At 36.8% G+C, this 18,772-nt stretch overlaps 1 protein-coding gene across 2 annotated transcripts in view; it reads right to left on the bottom strand.

The window, feature by feature from the left end:
• The window catches only part of SHQ1 (SHQ1, H/ACA ribonucleoprotein assembly factor), a 77,293-nt gene that overhangs the window by 30,142 nt on the left and 28,379 nt on the right, over nt 1-18,772 (bottom strand). For both annotated transcript variants that reach the window (XM_034440563.3, XM_034440564.3), the window contains one exon: nt 16,575-16,695. In XM_034440563.3, coding sequence (XP_034296454.2) covers nt 16,575-16,695 — 121 coding nt within the window. The remainder of the gene's footprint in view (nt 1-16,574; nt 16,696-18,772) is intronic.

Below are 18,772 nucleotides of genomic sequence, written 5' to 3'. Positions count from 1 at the left end.
TCTAACAGAGACCTAAGTTTGTGTTTCTGTTGTGAAGCCCCAGGAAAATCTAGCCAAGACTTACAATGTTAAAGGTTAGAACTCTGAAATAGTTGCAAAGCCTACAGGCCACATACCGTAAGCAAATATTCAAATTCTCCAGAGTATCATCTTTGAAAAGCTTTGCAGACTCATTTTCCAAGAACTCAGCAGGAGGTTCCTCAGATGATTAAAAAGAGCTCAACAGCCAACCACAGGCCAGTACATTTTATTGTCCTTCTTACTCTCTTCATACAATCCTTCATACAATCTTTGGTTTAGAAATACAACTCTTTACTGTTTTAGATAGAGGGGTAATAGCCAACTTCATAGATAAGATCATAATATAGCAATTTACCTTTGCTTATGAAAACGATTGAGGATAAGCACTTTGAGATGATCCTAACATCCAACATCCAACACCTTGGCAGCTCACAATAAATAATCAAACAGAATTATTGTCACTCTGTTGTAGCGACCTTATGTATTCCCATTGTGTTGAACACTGATTGGCTGTCAACCCATCTAGAGACCTGATCTAGAGGTCTACTGGAAACAAGGGACAATTTATGCATTTTTAATCTCAAAACTGTCAACTGCACAATTTGCAGTCTTCCCTGTTTTACATGTCTTCTCCAACCCTGAATCCCCTCCCTTTCCAGAAAAAGTATGCAAAATTTGCTGATTTGTTTGGAGTGATATGGGAGGAAAAGGAAGCAAAACATTGCTTCGTCAAGTGTAGGCATGTTAACATAAACCTGAAGCTCAGTGGGCATATTTTGATTATAGGCAGAAAACAAATGGTTGATGCAAAAGTTTAATCTCTATTACCTGACAGGCACCTAGAAATATGGAAGGATGTCCAACGTTCTCTGGATTTTACAAATGTTTATAGAAAGTTCTGGCCTAAATTGTGGTTGCATGTTGAGAATTTTGTATAGGGGAACAGTAAACTGTAATTTCAGACTGTGGTTTTCTAATTACCTCTAAGTTTTGGAAAACTTTCTTTTAGTTATTAGATATTCAGATTTATTTGTCATACATAAAACTTTAGTCTCGAAAGGGAAATTGGAAAGGAAAAGCCAATTATTGTAACAGTACTTAAGGTGCTATGCCTCTTATTAACAGGATAAATAGACCAAACCGTTGATTCTTGCAGAATTTGCCTGTAACACATTCCTCAATAGGCATCTGTCCCTTTCAGGCAGTCTGTGGCTGCCACCCCCACACCTTGCCATCCAGAAGTCTCCTATCTGCTGTTCCTCATGCTTCTGACTTCTTGTAGGAAGATAATTGCTCTGCTCCTCTTAAAGGAACAAGATTTGGCAAAGGCTGCATACAAGCCTGTCACAGATACCCACAAGCAAGAGTATGATAAGATTGTGGATAGGAATTTGGTATGTGACATTCCATTAAGTTGTTACCTTCTGTCTCCCTGCCTAAAAGCTGGACTTGAAATCTCTTGGTCTCTTCTCAGTTACCCAACAAAGTAACCCAGTGGCCTTTCATGGGCAATTGTCTGCTTCAATGAAGATTCAACCGTTTTTCATCAGTTCCAGCTTGTTCATGAGAACAAAAGAATAGAAAATGGAATTTTACTTTTGCTCTAGCAACCATAGCAAGCTTCTGGATACATTGTGGAAGAATGTGGAATATATTAAGGCTAAGGAGTGCACCAAAATATCTCCTTATTCTTCATTTACAACGAACAAAGATCCTGTGATAATTGAGTTTGGAGAAAGAGATTGGACCACAATATGTAAGGGACTGAACCAAGGGGTGCATATTTTCTTCACTTAAATACACACACATGTATTATAAGAGTAGCAGAATTAGGAAATAATTAAGGTGGAATTAAGATTGAAGGTTGAAAAACCAACAATTTATGATATATTTTGCATCATTTTGTTAGCTAAAATAAAGACAATTTAGAGGATCCACTCCAAAAGTGGGAAAAAAATCCAGATTAATGTTAAATATTAAGAAGACAAAGGTAACATCAACCAGCATGTTTACTGGACTTGCAATGGATGGGAAGAATTGGAAGTTTTGTTTTCTAATTGTCAAGAATAGGCAGACAATGAGTCAATGAAGTAAAGACGGGAGTAGTTCTAGGGAGAACTACTACGGGCAATCCTAGAGAAGAGTATGAAGGATAAGCAAAGATCAAACAATGATCTTCCATTGTGGAAAAGAAGATCAACAGTTTTTGAATTATGGGTTTGAAGACAACACTAAGAGAAACATGGGATGTAAGACAATCAGGCAGTCTATCCTGGATGAAATACAGTGTGACTATTATTTTATAGTGATGGTCGACAATCAAAAACTCACATACTTTGGGCAAGCATCATGAGTTGGCAAGGTTTGGAGACGTATCATGAATAAGATGGATGGATGAGATGGATGGGATTAAAAAATCAGTGGTATGTTTTTGGGAGAATTTAAAACTGTTCCTATAGATGATGACAGCATCTGTCTACATGATTGCCTGTTGTTTGATGGTACTTATTTAATTGTAAGGAAAAATGATGGACAAAAAAAGAATAGGAGCAAAATCCACATCGCAAGCATTAAACCAAAATGCCTTCAAAGGAAGAGTATTTAAAGTTATGTTTCAGAACAAAGAGCTATAAATAACAGTGGGCTACATTTTGAAACATAAGTAATCATGTGACAAAACACTCTAAAGACAAAAGACAAGACCCAAATTCATACCTATCTGTGGAGTAGCTTTTGCATTATAATGATGAGAATTTCTTTGTTGAAATGAGCTGAGTTTTTACTGGAGTCACAGTCCCTAATGGATGTCATCACAATTCTCCAAGTATACAGTTGGGAAAAGAAAGAAAGAAAATAAGTGATACAAATCAAAAAAGCTTTTTTTGGGGGGGGGGGTGTCTTGCGTGGAGAACCTTGCAAACTTGCATTATATTAGCTACAGAATCTGAAGAATAACAGATGAAATTGAATTGGCTTGAACTCTCTCATCAAATGATACAAATTTATATCAATATATCCATATAAGATGGATGGATGGATGGATGGATAGATAGACAGACAGATAGATATAAAAGGATGGACTTTCAACTATCCAATGGGTATCTGACATTAGCTGTTGAGTTTTTCATAGGCGTTTTTCTTCTTGATAATGTAGAGAGAATTATTGCAGAAGAGTTGATAGTGAAATGACATACCCACCCAAACCAGAGATTATCACTTCAATATGATATCAAAGGAAATGTGTGAAAGGAACAGTTGCTCTTTTTTCTTTTTTTTCCTGCCTCTGATCATGCGGGTTAAGTGGCTGATGGTAGAATCGCTGTCAAAGGATGTCAGCTCCTGACAAGCCTTAGAACAGAACAGAAAGATGCTATTTGCATGGAAAACAGCTCACTCTCTTTGATCACAGCTGCATACTGCAAGCTGCACCTGCTTAAAAAAAGAAGCAGCTTATGCAGGCTACATGTTGCCTCTGTAGTCAAAACAGGAGGAACAGCGGATAAGTGCTGACTGAAAAGAGAGGACATGAATTGCTGACCCCCTTTTGCAAGTGAGTGACAAACTGCCTCTTGGCATGCAACGTCAGAGAAATCAAAGCACAAACCCCAAAGAGACATCATTCAGGCAGATGCTCAAGGAACAGGACAGTGATGGGGGGTGGGGGGGAAGATGTATTAAATGGAGAAGAAAGGAAGAAAGAGAGGGGAAAAAAGTGCCAAAAAGCAATGTGAATAAGTAGCTGGGACCATTTAAAATGCATGGTTTAAAATCCATGGTCTGTGGGACTGCTACCACTACAGATATCCACATACAAGCACAAAACACCTATCTGGTTATTTTGCAACTCATTCCTTTCAGACCACAACCCAAAGGTGCTTTTTCAAGAGGCAACTAGACTTTCTTGTTTTTCTTTGAAGATGTTTGCTTCTCATCCAAGAAGCTTCTTCAGGTCTGATTGGTTGATGGGGAATGGAAGGATTTACGTATATTCCTTGCAAACAGCTGGTCATTTGCATTCTTTTAGAGAGTCGTTGAGGCCACTGGGAGGTTTGTCTGTGTCCTCCAGTTGCCAAGCCTCTGAATTTTGATCATGTGACCACAGAGATTCTACAACAGTTGTTAGTGTGAAAAACAGTCATGAGTCATTTTTTTCAGTGCCATTGTAACTTTGAACAGTCACTAAATGAACTGGTGTAAGTCGAGGACTACTTCTTTCAAGGCAGATGAAACCACCCCCTCACGCAGAGAAACATTCATTACTGCCCAGACTCTACCATCTGCTGTGACTTGTGGGAGACCTTAATCAACCAGGAAGGACAAGGACCTAAAAGACAGGTGGCCAGGTTCACAGTTCCAGTGACCCTGCCCATTACATTAGAGCTAACAGTTTTGAACTCTGCCCAGATAACTGGGCAGGAATATACCCCAGGTAATTCCAAAGGATACGTACAGCTGGAGTAATCAACTTTGTTAATTTAATTATTTTGGTTTTGTGGTAATTGCTTTGTGTTTTTTTTTGTAAACTGTCAGGAGTCAAAATGAGCTTGGCAGAATGAAAATACTTGTAAGAAACAAATGTGGTTAGCTGTTGCTTTATCAAAATTATTATGGGTGAGCACTGGGAACATATTAGAACCCATAGCACTTTGAAAGAAAGAAAAAGACGAAAGCTAACAGTGAAGACAGAAGCACTGAAACAAAAATGCTGAATATAAGAGTATAAGCAAATTAATATAGAGTATGTGCCTATCCAACAGAGGATTTTTTTTTCACCCAAATTACTCTAAAAATGGGAGTACTGTCTCACTTTGCTGTTATTTCTTTTCTAGGCATTTTTATAAATGACAATAGAATCAGTGGTGAGTTTCAAAATTTTTCACTACCGGTTCTGTGGGTGTGGCTTGGTGGGCGTGGCAGGGCAAGGATACTGTAAAATCTCCATTCCCTCCCCAATCCAGGGGAAGGTTACTACAAAATCCCCATTTCCTCCGGATCAGTTGGGACTTTGGAGATAGAGAATAGATGGGGGCGCGGCCAGTCAGAATTTTTACTACCGGTTCTCCGAACTACTCAAAATTTCTGCTACCGGTTTTCCAGAACTGGTCAGAACCTGCTGAAACCCACCTCTGAATAGAATAGATGCCAAGACATGGTCAGAAGGTACACGGTATGGCTACATTGCTGAAGCTCAGTTTCTGGATGAAAGAGGTGCTGAGAAATCATTCTTAAAATTCTATTATGAAAGAAACTCCGAAGATAAAGACTAGGAGCCCCATCCAGAATTGCAGGAAAAAGTTTCCCCTCCCCCTTCTCATCAAATCCTTCATGGAACTTCCTGAAATCAGCATGCAGTAAAAATTTAGAAGAGGTGAAGTCATGGAAAATTGGATGCAGGAACCGAATTGTTCTTCCTTTGTTTGCATTTTTACAGAGCACTCTGTTTTACATAGTTGGGCAGACAACTATTCCCCAAAGCTTGCTGGCAAGAAATTAAGGAAAGAAGGATCAGTATTTGTGTCTCTCCCTAGCACAGATTCCATTCTTGTTTGGCATAGTTTTATTTTGCCTTTTAATTTAGCGACTCTATGTTTCTTTTATCGGATTTGTCTTCTTTTGGAATTTCCAATGTAACATTTACTAATTTATTAAAGAACTGGGTTTAGCTGTTAGTGAGGGTGGGTGGGTGTTTCCAACTTGCTCTTCTCCCTTCAAGTCAAACCCTTCAATTCTGACCTTAAATCTTAGATGTTGGTGGCACCTTCTTAAAGATCACAGGATTTGTGATCTTTGTCTTCAGCTGAACTCACTCCCCCAAAAAAGCAATGCTGGCAGGTAATTACTATGCTCAAAGCACAACTTATGGCTGCTTTCAGTGAGGTTTAGCAGAAATTGCCAGGTGGGCCTTTTAGCAGCTCCGTATGTTATAGAAGTCCTGACTGTACATTCATTAAAAGGATTGTACAGTTCAGACCAAAGGCTTACTTAGTCCAGGATTCTGTTTGCACAGTAGCCAACCAGAAGCCTGAGGGAAAATTCTTTTTGAAATAGAGGAATTTAATTGACCACAATGATCACTTAAAAAAAGAAAACCAGTTATGGCTGATATGGTTGATCATGGGCTTTTTCAGTCCATTAATTTAGAAGATGAATCCACCTGATTTCTTGATATAGCAATTCCACTAGTTATGTTTGCTGTTTCAGATCTATTTTAAGAACCTAGAACTTATGGGACTTCCGGTTTGCAAGCTTCGGCGACGGCGGTGTTTTTTAAAGACCGCCAGCCCCGCCGCCTGTAGAGCCGCCCCGTGAACGAGGAGCGGCTCGAAAACTCCGAAATCTTGAAGATTGTAGGAGCAGAGACAGCAGGGCACAGGTTGAGCCCCTGTAACCCCCCAGGGAATTGTTTCTGGGGGAAAAAACAGGCGCGGCTCCCTCCCAACCTGCGGAGACTCCGGGCGGCGTGGGACGATTCTGCCTTCAGCAGAACAAGCCGGCAGCAGCAAACTTTTAAAGTGAAAGGAATTAACCCTAACAAACAGCAGAAATACCAACTTGAATCCAGAAACTTGAAAATTGCAAGTATTAGTGCTTTGTTGACTTTTTAATTCAAAAGAGAAAGTGAGTGAGTGAAAGTGAAAGAACCTAGAACTTATTATAACTTTAGTTTATATGTGCTATGGAATTAACGTATATTAGAATTGGTTAATCTTATAGTTCATTACACTGTAGACGTTACAGACATTTCTAAAATTCTGTTTTCACTTTGTCATTATGGGGTACTGAGTGTAGATTAATGAGGAAAAAAAATGAATTTCAACAACTGTAAAATCAGGCGGCAGCATAACAAAATTGACAGAAGTGAAGGGGGTCTGAATTCTTTCTGAATGCACTGAGTACGAAGGCTTAAATAAAATTCAGATTACAGGTAGTTCTTAATTTACAAATTCAGAGTTACAACATCCTTGGAAACAACTTCCAGCTGTCGTAAAATGTCACACTGCACCTTCCTTGTGGTCACATGACTGTATTTTGAGCACTTGGCAACCATTTATTCCTTAACACACTCTCTGGTAGCACTGCTTTTTTAAAATGTGTTTTCAGTGGATGTACTTAGCAAACATTTATTTTACTTGGTTGTATTATTTTATCTTATTTTTATAGATTGTAAAGATTGCTGTAAGATCTTCTAGGTCAAGCTTGTACAACATGCAGCTTGCCAAGCAGCTTTGCAGAGTCTGCCAGCTTTTTTTTTTTTTTTTTTTTAAAGCACAGTAAATTCACTCCTGCCAAACAGGAGGGATCTGCCACCAATCCTCTGAAGGACATGCTGTCAAGCATTTCTGATGCATGCAAACCTCACCATCATTGCCATCTCCAGTACTGCTGCCATTCTACTAGCCACAGAACAGCTGATTGGCATGTCAGATATTCCTATGTGGCCCATGATTATTTTTAATTTATCAAAATGGCCCCTTCCCCTCTACAAATTGTGCACACTAGATGGCAGAAGGAACATAAAGCTTTTTTAAAAAATTACATCCAGTTTGATAAACCATAACATGGGTCATTTTTGTGCCCCCTTACATTATCGTGTGACCATAACCTGTTTTTCAAAAATCTGATATGCCCAGCATTATTTGTGAAAACAATCTTTGCTAATGCCAAAAGCTTCTTCAGTTAGAACTGAAGAAAATTCTTGGATGAGTAGTAAACATTTTCAAAGAAAAAAAAACACCAAGAAAGTCTATTTGCCTTTTGGCAAAGCATCTTTGGGATAACCATGACCTTAATGATTTAGAATCTCCATAGACAGTAGTATTCAAGACCAATTCTAAGAGGCAATGAGAATAGACTGGAAGTATTTGTAGAATAGCAATAGCATTTAGACTTTTATACCACTTTACAGTCCTCTCTTAAACTGTTTACAGAGTCAACATATTGCACCCAACAATCTGGGTCCTCATTTTACTGATCTCGGAAGGATGGAAGGCTGAGTAAACTTTGAGCCAGTGAGAATCGAACTGTCGAACTGCTGGCAGCTGACAGTCAGCAAAAGTAGCCTGCAGTACTGCATTCTAACCACTGTGTCACCATGGCTGTTTCTCCATTACTGGGAATCCTTTTTGCACCAATCTATAGTTTATTCTCCTTTAAGCACTCACAGTGCACAATAAACAGTATTTATTGACTAAAATAATTTTCTTTCAGAAAGGACTTTTTTTTAGCAGACAATAAAAAAAAAACCTAGAAGAAATGGAAATTAAATACACGATGAAATTCAGAGAAGCTTATGAGGAAAGACTTAAGATGTCTTCAACCACCATGAGAATCCAAGCCTTAGTCTTAAATCCATTCTATTTTTAGGATACTTTATAGCTAAATACATTTTTGCTTACAAAAATTTACATCAGAATCCAAAATGCATGAAAAAGCAACTGCTGCTAGAGCTTTACTGGCCATAATCAACTGCTGACTGTAGTTAATATTTTTTGCTTACAGGATGTTGTGCAAAGTTAGCCTGCTTGGTTAAATAATCAAGTTATTTGTGCAAACCCAGTCCTTAAGTTGTTGGAGAGAAAACACCAGGTTTTTATAGCAGATGTATAAACTGAAAAGGTACAGCTGGCTAGCATCCATTAGATTTCCACAATACACTTGTATGAACTATACCATTGTCCATGAACAGCCATATGCTTTCATAGGTTAGCATAGGTATCAATAACAAGAACATAACAGTAAATACTAATAAATTAAAAATAATTTTAAAATAGCCCATAAAAGATAAAGGTAAAGGTTCCCCTTGCACATATGTTCTAGTTGTTCCCGACTCTAGGGGGCGGTGCTCATCTCCGTTTCAAAGCTGAAGAGCCAGCGCTGTCCGAAGACATCTCCGTGGTCATGTGGCCAGCATGACTAAACACCAAAGGAGCATGGAACACTGTTACCTTCCCACCAAAGGTTGACTCAGCCTTCCATCCTTTCTAAGGTAGGTAAATTGAGGACCCAGTTGTGGGGGCAATAAGCTGACTTTGTATAAATATACAAAAGAATGAAGGCTATTGCTTAGCGCATTGTAAGCCGCCCTGAGTCTCCGGAGAAGGGCGGCATATAAATCAAATTTAAAAAAAAAGGTAGTCCCTATTTGTCTATTTGCATTTTTTACGTGCTTTCGAACTGCTAGGTTGGCAGAAGCTGGGACAAGTAACGAGAGCTCACCCTGTTACGCGGCACTAGCATAACAAGCTCAGCATCTTAGCCACTGAGCCACCACATCCCTTAAAATAGCCCATACCTCTCATCAAATTGACAAATATGAGATTTTACTTGAAAAAGGGGGATTATTTTTTATTCTTGCAATCATAGAAACCATCTAGGCATGTCGTGAGTGACACAATACCATGGGCACTGCATTGCCAGCCCTGATGTGATGATGATGAACTCTTTCATATAGTCCTGAATAATTCAAAGTCAGTAAAAGATGTAGTAAATTCAGCTATAAATTAGAATTCCTCCCATCTAGATGACTGCCATCCAAATATGAAGCCCAACATTTGAATCTGTTCAGCTTCCAAGATTGGTCAACGGCTACCACCTGTTGCAATGAGTCTAAAAATCTCCAAGCACATTTGCCTAATTTTAACTCTTGGAATGATATTTTATTAAAAGAGGTGGCATGCATGCTTTCTTAGGAACAATTTCTAGACAAAAATGAAAAATAAAATCTACTAGACATTTATTTCTGCTCCTTTGTAAAATGGAAGTTGTCCAAAGATGTTTGCATCTGTTCAGAAACAGCCATACATGCAAGTTACTCATGCATAGAAAGAAGATATGGTATAGTAAATGGATATAACCGCAAGATTGGTTCTTCATTTATGAATATCAAATGTCACGCCTACAATATTTTTGTAACCAACTGTCATGAAAAATGACAGATTCCGTGACAGATTCCAATGCAGTTAGAAAGTTAGGAAGTGGCCAATTCTTCCCACAGCTTACTTACAAACCGAGTCAACCAATCCACAGGAAGACAGAGATTATCTCCAGACAACAAAAGCTAGCTCAAGTAACAAACTCCATTGATCAGAGTCTAGTACTGGTAATCTGAAAATTTACAGGAGAGGAAGGAAAGGAGAGGGGAAAAAAACTGGCATATTTTTATTATAGGAGCCTTGACTTAAAACCACTTTTTAAATATATTTTTCTTTATCTTACTTTCTCCATTTTCTTTGTTTGCACTTTTTATTATTTTTCATTCTCTCACTGGATTTAGTTTCCATTTGCTTTTACTGTTGTAATCAAAATAATCAATAAAATTATTTTAAAAAATGTATTAATCATGATTTTTTTTACTCTTCAATATTTTCATTAATGATTTGGATGTTTTTATTAGAGCAGGCTGGACTTAAAACCACTGGAAAACTAACTTCAACGTTCTCAACTAAAATTATTTTCTTGGGATTAATTTTCCAAGAATGATTCATGTAGGTCAGCAATATAACGTAAGCAAGGACAAAGCAGAAAACAAACAAAAAATCATTCACAAATAAAGGGAGCTGAATTTTGCTTGGCAATGCCAAATCTTACAGTGCTTTCTTGAGTATATACCCCACCAGACACAAAAGCCCCCATTACTTAATGTCTATGATGATTCTCAGTCACCCAGGACATGGTTGTCCCAAAGGTGCTTTTTCAGGAGGCAACTGGACTTGTTTTTCTTTGAAGACATTTCGCTTCCCATTCAAGAAGCTTCTTCAGCTCTGACTGGACACAACATACATGCACACTGTAAACCCAAGAATACACTAAGGCAGAAGCTTCTCCACTCCAAGGATAAAATACCCAGACACAAACTGAGTAACGTGGTATATGCAGTGAGTATGTGCAGATCTATTACATTGGGGAAACAAAACAACCACTTCACAAATGCATGGCACAACATAGGAAAACAAACCTATCTTGACAAGATTCAGAGTCCTTCTACTTTTAAAAGACAAAGGCCACTCTTTTGAAGACAGTGAAGTCCACATTTTGGACAGAGGGGAGTGCTGATTTTAAAGAACAGTCAAAGAGGCAATCTATGTCAAAACTGAATAGCCCTCTCTCAACAGAGGAAAAGGGATACAAAATCATCTATCTCATGTCTACAACACAGTCCTTTCAGCAGGTCCAAGAAGGCTCCACACCCAATTTGCACTACTCAAGTGACCCTGAGGACACAGATAAACCTCCAAGTGACCTAAATGACTCTCTAGAAGAATGCAAATAACCAACTATCTGCAAAGACTATAAATCCTTCCATTTCCCACCATCCAGTCAGAGCTGAAGAAACTTCTTGGATGAGAAGCAAAACGTCTTCAAAGAAAAACAAGAAAGTCCAGCTGCTTCTTGAAAAAGCATCTTTGGGACCTCAGAACTTAGTCTGAATTTCTTTTAGAAAAATCAAAACAATATCAAAGATTGGCAGCCAGGAGTATTATAGGCTTGTTTAGCAGATCAAACGGAGTGACAACATGCTATATGAGCTCAGGGGTTAAAGATGCAATTTTCCACCTGGGCGCACCTGGCTTTTCAAGATAAAATGCTGACAACACCTACAGAGATCCTTGGATGACCTGATTCCTACATTTGCTATGTAACCATTGCAATCTGGAAAAAGCTTTATTGCCAACTCTTTTCATGTTTCAAAGATTTTTTCAAGAATACATAACTGCTCAACTAATTACAATGGAACATTTGGTGGGGAGTATACAGTATAAGGGAGTATATAAGACAATAAGTATTAGAAAATTATTGGGCACAGGGTATATTATTTATGGTGCTGCATATGGTGAATCTAATACTGCCAAATGCTTTGTTGGTGAAATGAAACATGAAAAAAGGCCTTGGGAAGGAAACATAACAAAACCAAAAGAGGCCAATTAAGCTTTTCAGACTAAAAGGTTCTTTCCAAGGAAAAACATTTTAATTTGCTCATTTTTTAACCCCGTCAAACTCATAAATCTACCTATTATATAACTGAAAAATGTTGGTTAATGCTTTTGCTTCATTCTGTAACTGTTGGATATATTTTTTTTTAAAAAAAAGAACTCACAGGAGAATTCAGCATTTTCCACTTAGGGAGTTCCACCAATTCCTAAGTGAAATCAAAACAACAAGTGCCTGGGATGGCAAAATTAGGCAGCCACTAGCCTTGTAATAAATCATGTATAACAGCGCCTCCCAATCTTTTGGGTGCTAGGGACCAGTTCCGTGGAGGGCAATTTTTCCACGGGCTGGGGAGTGTGGTTTCGCACGCTGCCTGGATCCCACACGTGTGCAGGTGGGGCATCCCTTGGTTGTGCAGCCCACTTCCTGGCAGGTCGTGGACTGGTGCCGGTCCAGGGCCCGTGGGTTGAGGACCCCTGATTTATAATAGTCAACCTGAAATGATTCAGACTATGACTAGTAAATACATACATACAATAATATGGTTCAAAGGCATTTAACTCTTCAGATTTCCCCTCAAAAATGCATATAAATGGTTGAAACATAATTTACTTAATGCAGATTTATTACATTTTGCTTAAAAACTACTTACTGTGCAAGCTCATTGAGATACAGTTCTACAAATTATTTACTTTAGCATAAGCATTATGCAATAACATTTTCCAGACAATCTAATGTAATTCTCCCCCTCCATATGATGCTCTAAAATACATAAGAAAATATTTCAACCACATTTGAAAGGTAACAGATTGCAGAAGATAAAACTAGAAAGTCAAAACTTTAACCGAAAAGAAATAGGCAGTCTATTTGAGAACCCATGAACACATGTATCCTGATGGGCCTCTTCAACCCACAAACAGAGCAGTGACATGATTATTCTATTGGGCTGGATTGATAACAATAAAGAAGTGAGGTGTTTTCAATTTAATCCTTTTTCAAGTGAGGGCACTAACAGGGACTGCAGTGTCCTCTGCAAAGAGCACTTATTAGAACGATGAATCGCTTCACAAGAAAGGTGGATTCATCTACAAGAACTTCCACAAAAATGACTAATAGTCCTAAAATATCAAAATCATCCCAGGCCACTGATAATTGTCTTCTTCCTAAGCACGTTCTTTGAGCAAGTGGTAGTTGACTGAATTAAGTTTACTGAATTATTTTCTGAATCCATTTCAGCCAGTATTTAGAACTACTTATGGTTTTCAAGAAACATTGGTTAATTTGTATGATGAGGTCCACTATGTCTGAAAACTATAGGCGTATTTTAATTTCTATTCTCTAAAAGTACACAGTATATTGAGTTTACTATGGCTGCATTCACTCATATATCGGAGTTCTTTAAAATTCTAAAATTCAGGAACAAATAAGATGATATAAAACATTCATTCTGCAGGTTCTTCCAGTCAACAGAAGAAGCTTCACTAGTGTTTGGTTTAATATAGGGTCCCTAAATGTTTGAACTAAAGAGCCAATATTAAGATTTTGGAAGATATCATGAGCGTTTTTCCAAAATATCAATTTATCATAAGAAAAAGTTGATCTTACTTATTCTTTCTCAGGCAGCTCCCTCCCCTCAACTTGCTTTTCTCCTCCTTCAAGCTCCTTTGGGCACACTTTCAATGAGAACAATCGACTTCTGTCTGTTTTTTTATTTTTGAGAACAGCTTTGGCACACATGCAGTTTGGAAGCATGATTGGAAATAAAAATGTACAGGTGCACCTCATGTTGAGTTTAATTCCCAGTAACTACATGGACATATCAATGTAATATTGTGGATAATAACACTTAAATGGTTTGTTACCTGTCTTCTGATTTTTTTTTTAATCTAGCATTTTAATCCATCTTTTAACCCTGGAATTCCCTGTTAGTTAGTTCTAGGATGGGACACTAACTTTGCTTAGTTTCCTTTACCTCAGAAAAGGTAAGCCAGGTATTTCCATCTGCTGAGACTTTTTTGAGAATAAAGAACTGAGTTTGAAACTGACTTCCATTTGTGGCATGGGAGCTTCCTGTTTGTTTTATTCTAAAGATATCAGATGGGGCATGATATTTGATGGATGCCCCCACCCAACCCCCCCCAAATTTGTAGGCATTATATTCTCCCAAGAAGCCGGGATATCATAATCCAGGGCTTGGTGACTGACTATTGTGCAAGTGAATCTTATATTTGGAAAGCCACAAAGATGACCCTACACTTGCTATACAGAGAGAGTTACAAAAATGTTTTAAGCCCAACAAAAGGAGAAAGCATTAGAAAGAAACTCAAACTAACTGCCTTCTATTCCCTGGGGTATGAGAGAGGGAGGGAGGGAAAATCAGTCAGTCTTTCGAAATTCTGATATCATAGATCAATAAAGAAAACTTCTCATTATTCTTGAGCAACCTGTTTTCTGTCTTGGCCTACCTCAAAGGGGTAATAATATATATGGAACTTTTAAAGTACCCTGCATATCTAGTGAATCAAGGCTGAGAAAGGAAACTTGTCCAATGTGCTAAAGTGCTTATTTTATGCAATTTATATATCAAATGCATGTAATAAGTACCTTAATAATAGCTCAAGTTTCTAATACTCCCACATATAATCAAGAAGAAAGCACAGCAGAATGATTCGCAATGTTCGCAAGGCAAACACTGATTATACTGTAGTGATACCAGGGACAAGGAAAGCAGTAGTTAAAGGACATATTAGCAGCCTCGTCTTACTGCTGCTTCCTCATCAGTAAAGCATGTTAAGTACGGCAAGCATGCTCGACTGGATTCTTGGAAGGGTAAAAAACGTAGATTTTGTGCCTAAAATTTAAACTCTACGAGAAAAGAGTTTGTAATTTTTTTTTAAATGAATATCTCTCAAAGTCTGTCATTTATTATCCCTAGATGTACTGAGGCTAAGTAGCTTCATGGCAGCATAACTTTATTTGCATAGTCAATCCTGCTTATCCATATATTGGTACTCAATTACTTAACAAACCAATGCAATTTTAAACACAAGACTTATAACTGATCTGTTTAATAACTAAAATTTAAATCATCTTTCTAATTTACACATTTGTAATGAGCCACAAATCTAGTAAACAGAAAAAATTTGGTGGATTTTTAATGATATTGTTAATCAGACATTATTATTATTATAAATAACTGAAGGCAGTAAGCATAGTTAATACTACGCACTTAATGCTCCTACTTTCCCCACAACAACCCTGTGAATTGAGTTGGGCTAAGACAGAGTGATTGGACCAAGATCAGTCTCCTGGTTTCTAGACTGGAGTCTTAATAACTAGACCAAACAGGCTCTTCTTCTGTAAACAGGAAAAGGATGACACTGTTATATTCCAATATGGCAGATTATCTGACTATCTTCCTATTAACCCGTATAATTTTCTATCAGAGTTGAGCATATGTATGAATGTGGGGATATTACCTGCAATTTCTTGAATCATCTGTAAAAGAGAGCCCTGTGATTTACATAGAATTCAATATTTATGTTTCCTTCTAGGAATATCAGGACTTGAATGGCACTGAAAGCAGAAATGTATAGAAATGGTTAGCCTGCATCCTAGTTCGATGTATAAAATTGGAAGCAGGATTATTAGGAATGTTTGTCCCCTTGAATTATGTATAAAAAGATAGGATAAAAGCCAACAATGGCTAAAGAACTTGCAGCTGTGATTTCAAATTTGTGTGTATATAATAATTTATTTATCTATATTCCACACTTCTTAACCACCCATATCCTTCAGAGTAGTGTACAATTTAAACAATGACTACAAACAACAATGTGACAAAGTAGCAACAATGGTATATTGGAAAATCTGCAAGAAATAGCATTTGCCTTGCAAGCAAAAACTGGTGGGAACACAAAATGGACAAATAGAAATTGAAGAAACTAAAGTGCTCTTACAATTCAAACGGACAAGTATCTACAATGCAACACTTAACAATTGTTGATAAGAAAGACAAAAATAGTCTGGATAGTGGATGTTACAATAGAAGTAAAAACTGGAAAAATAAAATAAAAACATACATAGATTTGCGAATAGAAGTAGAATGACTGGCAAAAGAAAGCAAAATAAAAAAGTAATAGGAGTCTTGGTGCAATCCAAAACCAACTATAGCACCACTTGAGCACATCGGTTAATCACCAAAATCAGTCAATTTCAAAAGGAACTATGGAACTATGTCCTGTGACAATATCTTTAACACTATCAACAACATTTGTCTACCCCAGGTCCTTGGGAAGAAGTCAATAAGTGGATAAAAATGCCAAGTCGGTCTAAACTGCTGCCTGACTTTGTGACCAACTATAATAATCTGTCAATTACAAAAGGCCAATTACAAAAGATCCACTGCTTGGATCCGCCCATATACTATGCCAATATATTACAACATTCTAAGTTCTTGGGTAGAACTTAATGTCTATGAAGACCAACTCCAGTTGAAAGATTGTAAGGTGCAATTTCACATTGTGATGTATATAAAAAAATATACTTTCAACAGACCTTTTTACTACTTTTCTACAAAATAAAACACCCACAATCATAAAAAGAACTATAGATTTAGAACTCACTTAGCTTTTTGAATCCAAATGCAGTAATCTGTGATGTAAAGGTCATTGAGAATATATGCAGGATCATTCTCTCGAAAAATCTTGTGAATATCTAGCAGACACTTCAAAATGGCACTTTTACCTGAAAGAGGAAAGAAAATATTAATTCATATATGGTAATTAAAATGATCAATTGATCATTTTATATGGAAAGTAGCAACAACTACTCAAATACTTGTAGGCAGAGTAAATTGTTTAAAAGATTCCAGGGAAAATAATTAATTGTAAATGAGGTCTGTCCCATTCTTCCATCCCAATCTTTCCTATTATAGGATAGCAAATGCAAAAATTTATCTTTTCTTTTATATACACAGAGAGTGTATGCATCAAAACAAATTCCTTGTGTGTCCAATCACACTTGGCCAATATATAATTCTATTCTATTCTATTCTATTCTATTCTATTCTATTCTATTCTATTCTATTCTATTCTAGTCTAGTCTAGTCTAGTCTAGTCTAGTCTAGTCTAGTCTAGTCTAGTCTAGTCTAGTCTAAAAAAGAAAAAGGCAAAAGAATCACAGCTAAGATTCCGGGGCAGTGAACAATCACAAGCTCTGTGACCAATTGTAGGCACAATGGGATTCTCTCTTAACCTGAATGCATCTCTATTTAGAGTGACAATATCACCCAAGTTTTTTTTTAAAGCTTTCAATTGTTAATGTTACATGAAAAATCACTTCTCATCTCTTCAAACTAAATTATATTATGATTTGCCGCACAATCCAGATGTTCAGACTGGATTTAATTTGAAATTGATATAAATCTATAGCGTATATAAACTACGGCATAACTTGCAAAGTTCAAGTCGTCAAAATTTCCACTTTAATTTTTTATATAGAAAGTCTTGAATCCATTACTCTCTAGCATCGTATTTAAGACAATACATTTATACATTTAAAGACAACAATATATACATTTAACAATAATAAAATGTTCTAAAAAAAATTCTTGCTGAGAAATGAAAAAAAAGTTTCATATTTCCCAATTTTCTTTAAAAAATCTGTGCTCGCTTTGTGGTTAATATATTTTGCTCTTTTATGTCAGAAGCCTTTTTGACAGCTTCTTTTTGGCAGCAGGTTTATATCTCATAAGTACCCACAAACCAGTACCAAATAATGATATAGCAAGTGATTTACTTATATTTTATTTTAAATAATATTTGGTAGTCCCTATTACTATAGCAACTCATATTCACTCATATTGTCAAATAATGTTTTATTATTTGCCTCAACTCCTCTGAAATCCATAATATAATCATGTACCAAGTGTAAAAGCTGAAAATTCACTCCTGTTAAGTATTTGCTTAAGAACAGCCTAAGTTATTTCAATTCCATTCATAACTCAAACAATGCTCCAACTGAGCCAATCACATTTCATTTTACAATAGTTTCCTAGGTAACCTGAGACATTCAAATGAAAGCATCTAGCAATATGGAAAGAAATTAAACAAGTTTCATGTCGACTTTAAAACTGCTAAACATTTTTAATGAGTAGAGAGGCTAGACAACTCCAGGAGATACAGGGATGGATGGTTGGCTTTACCTAATCTATCCAACAAAAAGTTTTGTTCCATGGTCATTTACAGCTATTCTAAAAAGGCTTCCAGTAGCACATTTTCAGAATTTGATCATAAAAATGACACATTATCCTTTAATATACATTTATGCAGCCTTTTATACAAATGGTAATGTTACTCATCTGAAAATCTTTTATTTCTTGTCCGGACTATCAAAAGGACATTTACTGGTGGAAAAAAAAAATCACTTTTGATAAGTGGTCCACCAGAGGGAATAATATATACCTCTATTCCTCTTTTGTAGTTTCACATGCTATGAAGGGAAGGACAACTTTTGCTCTGCAATCAGTGCTGAATGATAACCAGTTAGAATCTTATATGATATTCCCTGTCAACCCAGATAAATAGATGAATAGTTAATTGTATGGGTCACCTGCAGACGAAGTAATTAATATAAATATTTGAACTCTCTTTTATACTACAAACAATAATTGTTTCTCTTTCCTTCAAACATACCAACTAGCACGTGTTACTTTTGTTCACTGTGAAACTACTACTATCTCTATATCTATTCTAATCAGGCCTAAATTTAACTCTAGAGGATTTGTCAAATAAACAGGGAGTTGCAACTGGTTTTATACCTC

Source organism: Pantherophis guttatus, chromosome 2 (assembly GCF_059756535.1).
Source record: "Pantherophis guttatus breed Tessera chromosome 2, ASM5975653v1, whole genome shotgun sequence".
NCBI lineage: Eukaryota > Metazoa > Chordata > Lepidosauria > Squamata > Colubridae > Pantherophis > Pantherophis guttatus.
Note: the sequence above shows the minus strand (reverse complement) of the source record. Positions and strands in the feature narration are given on the sequence as shown.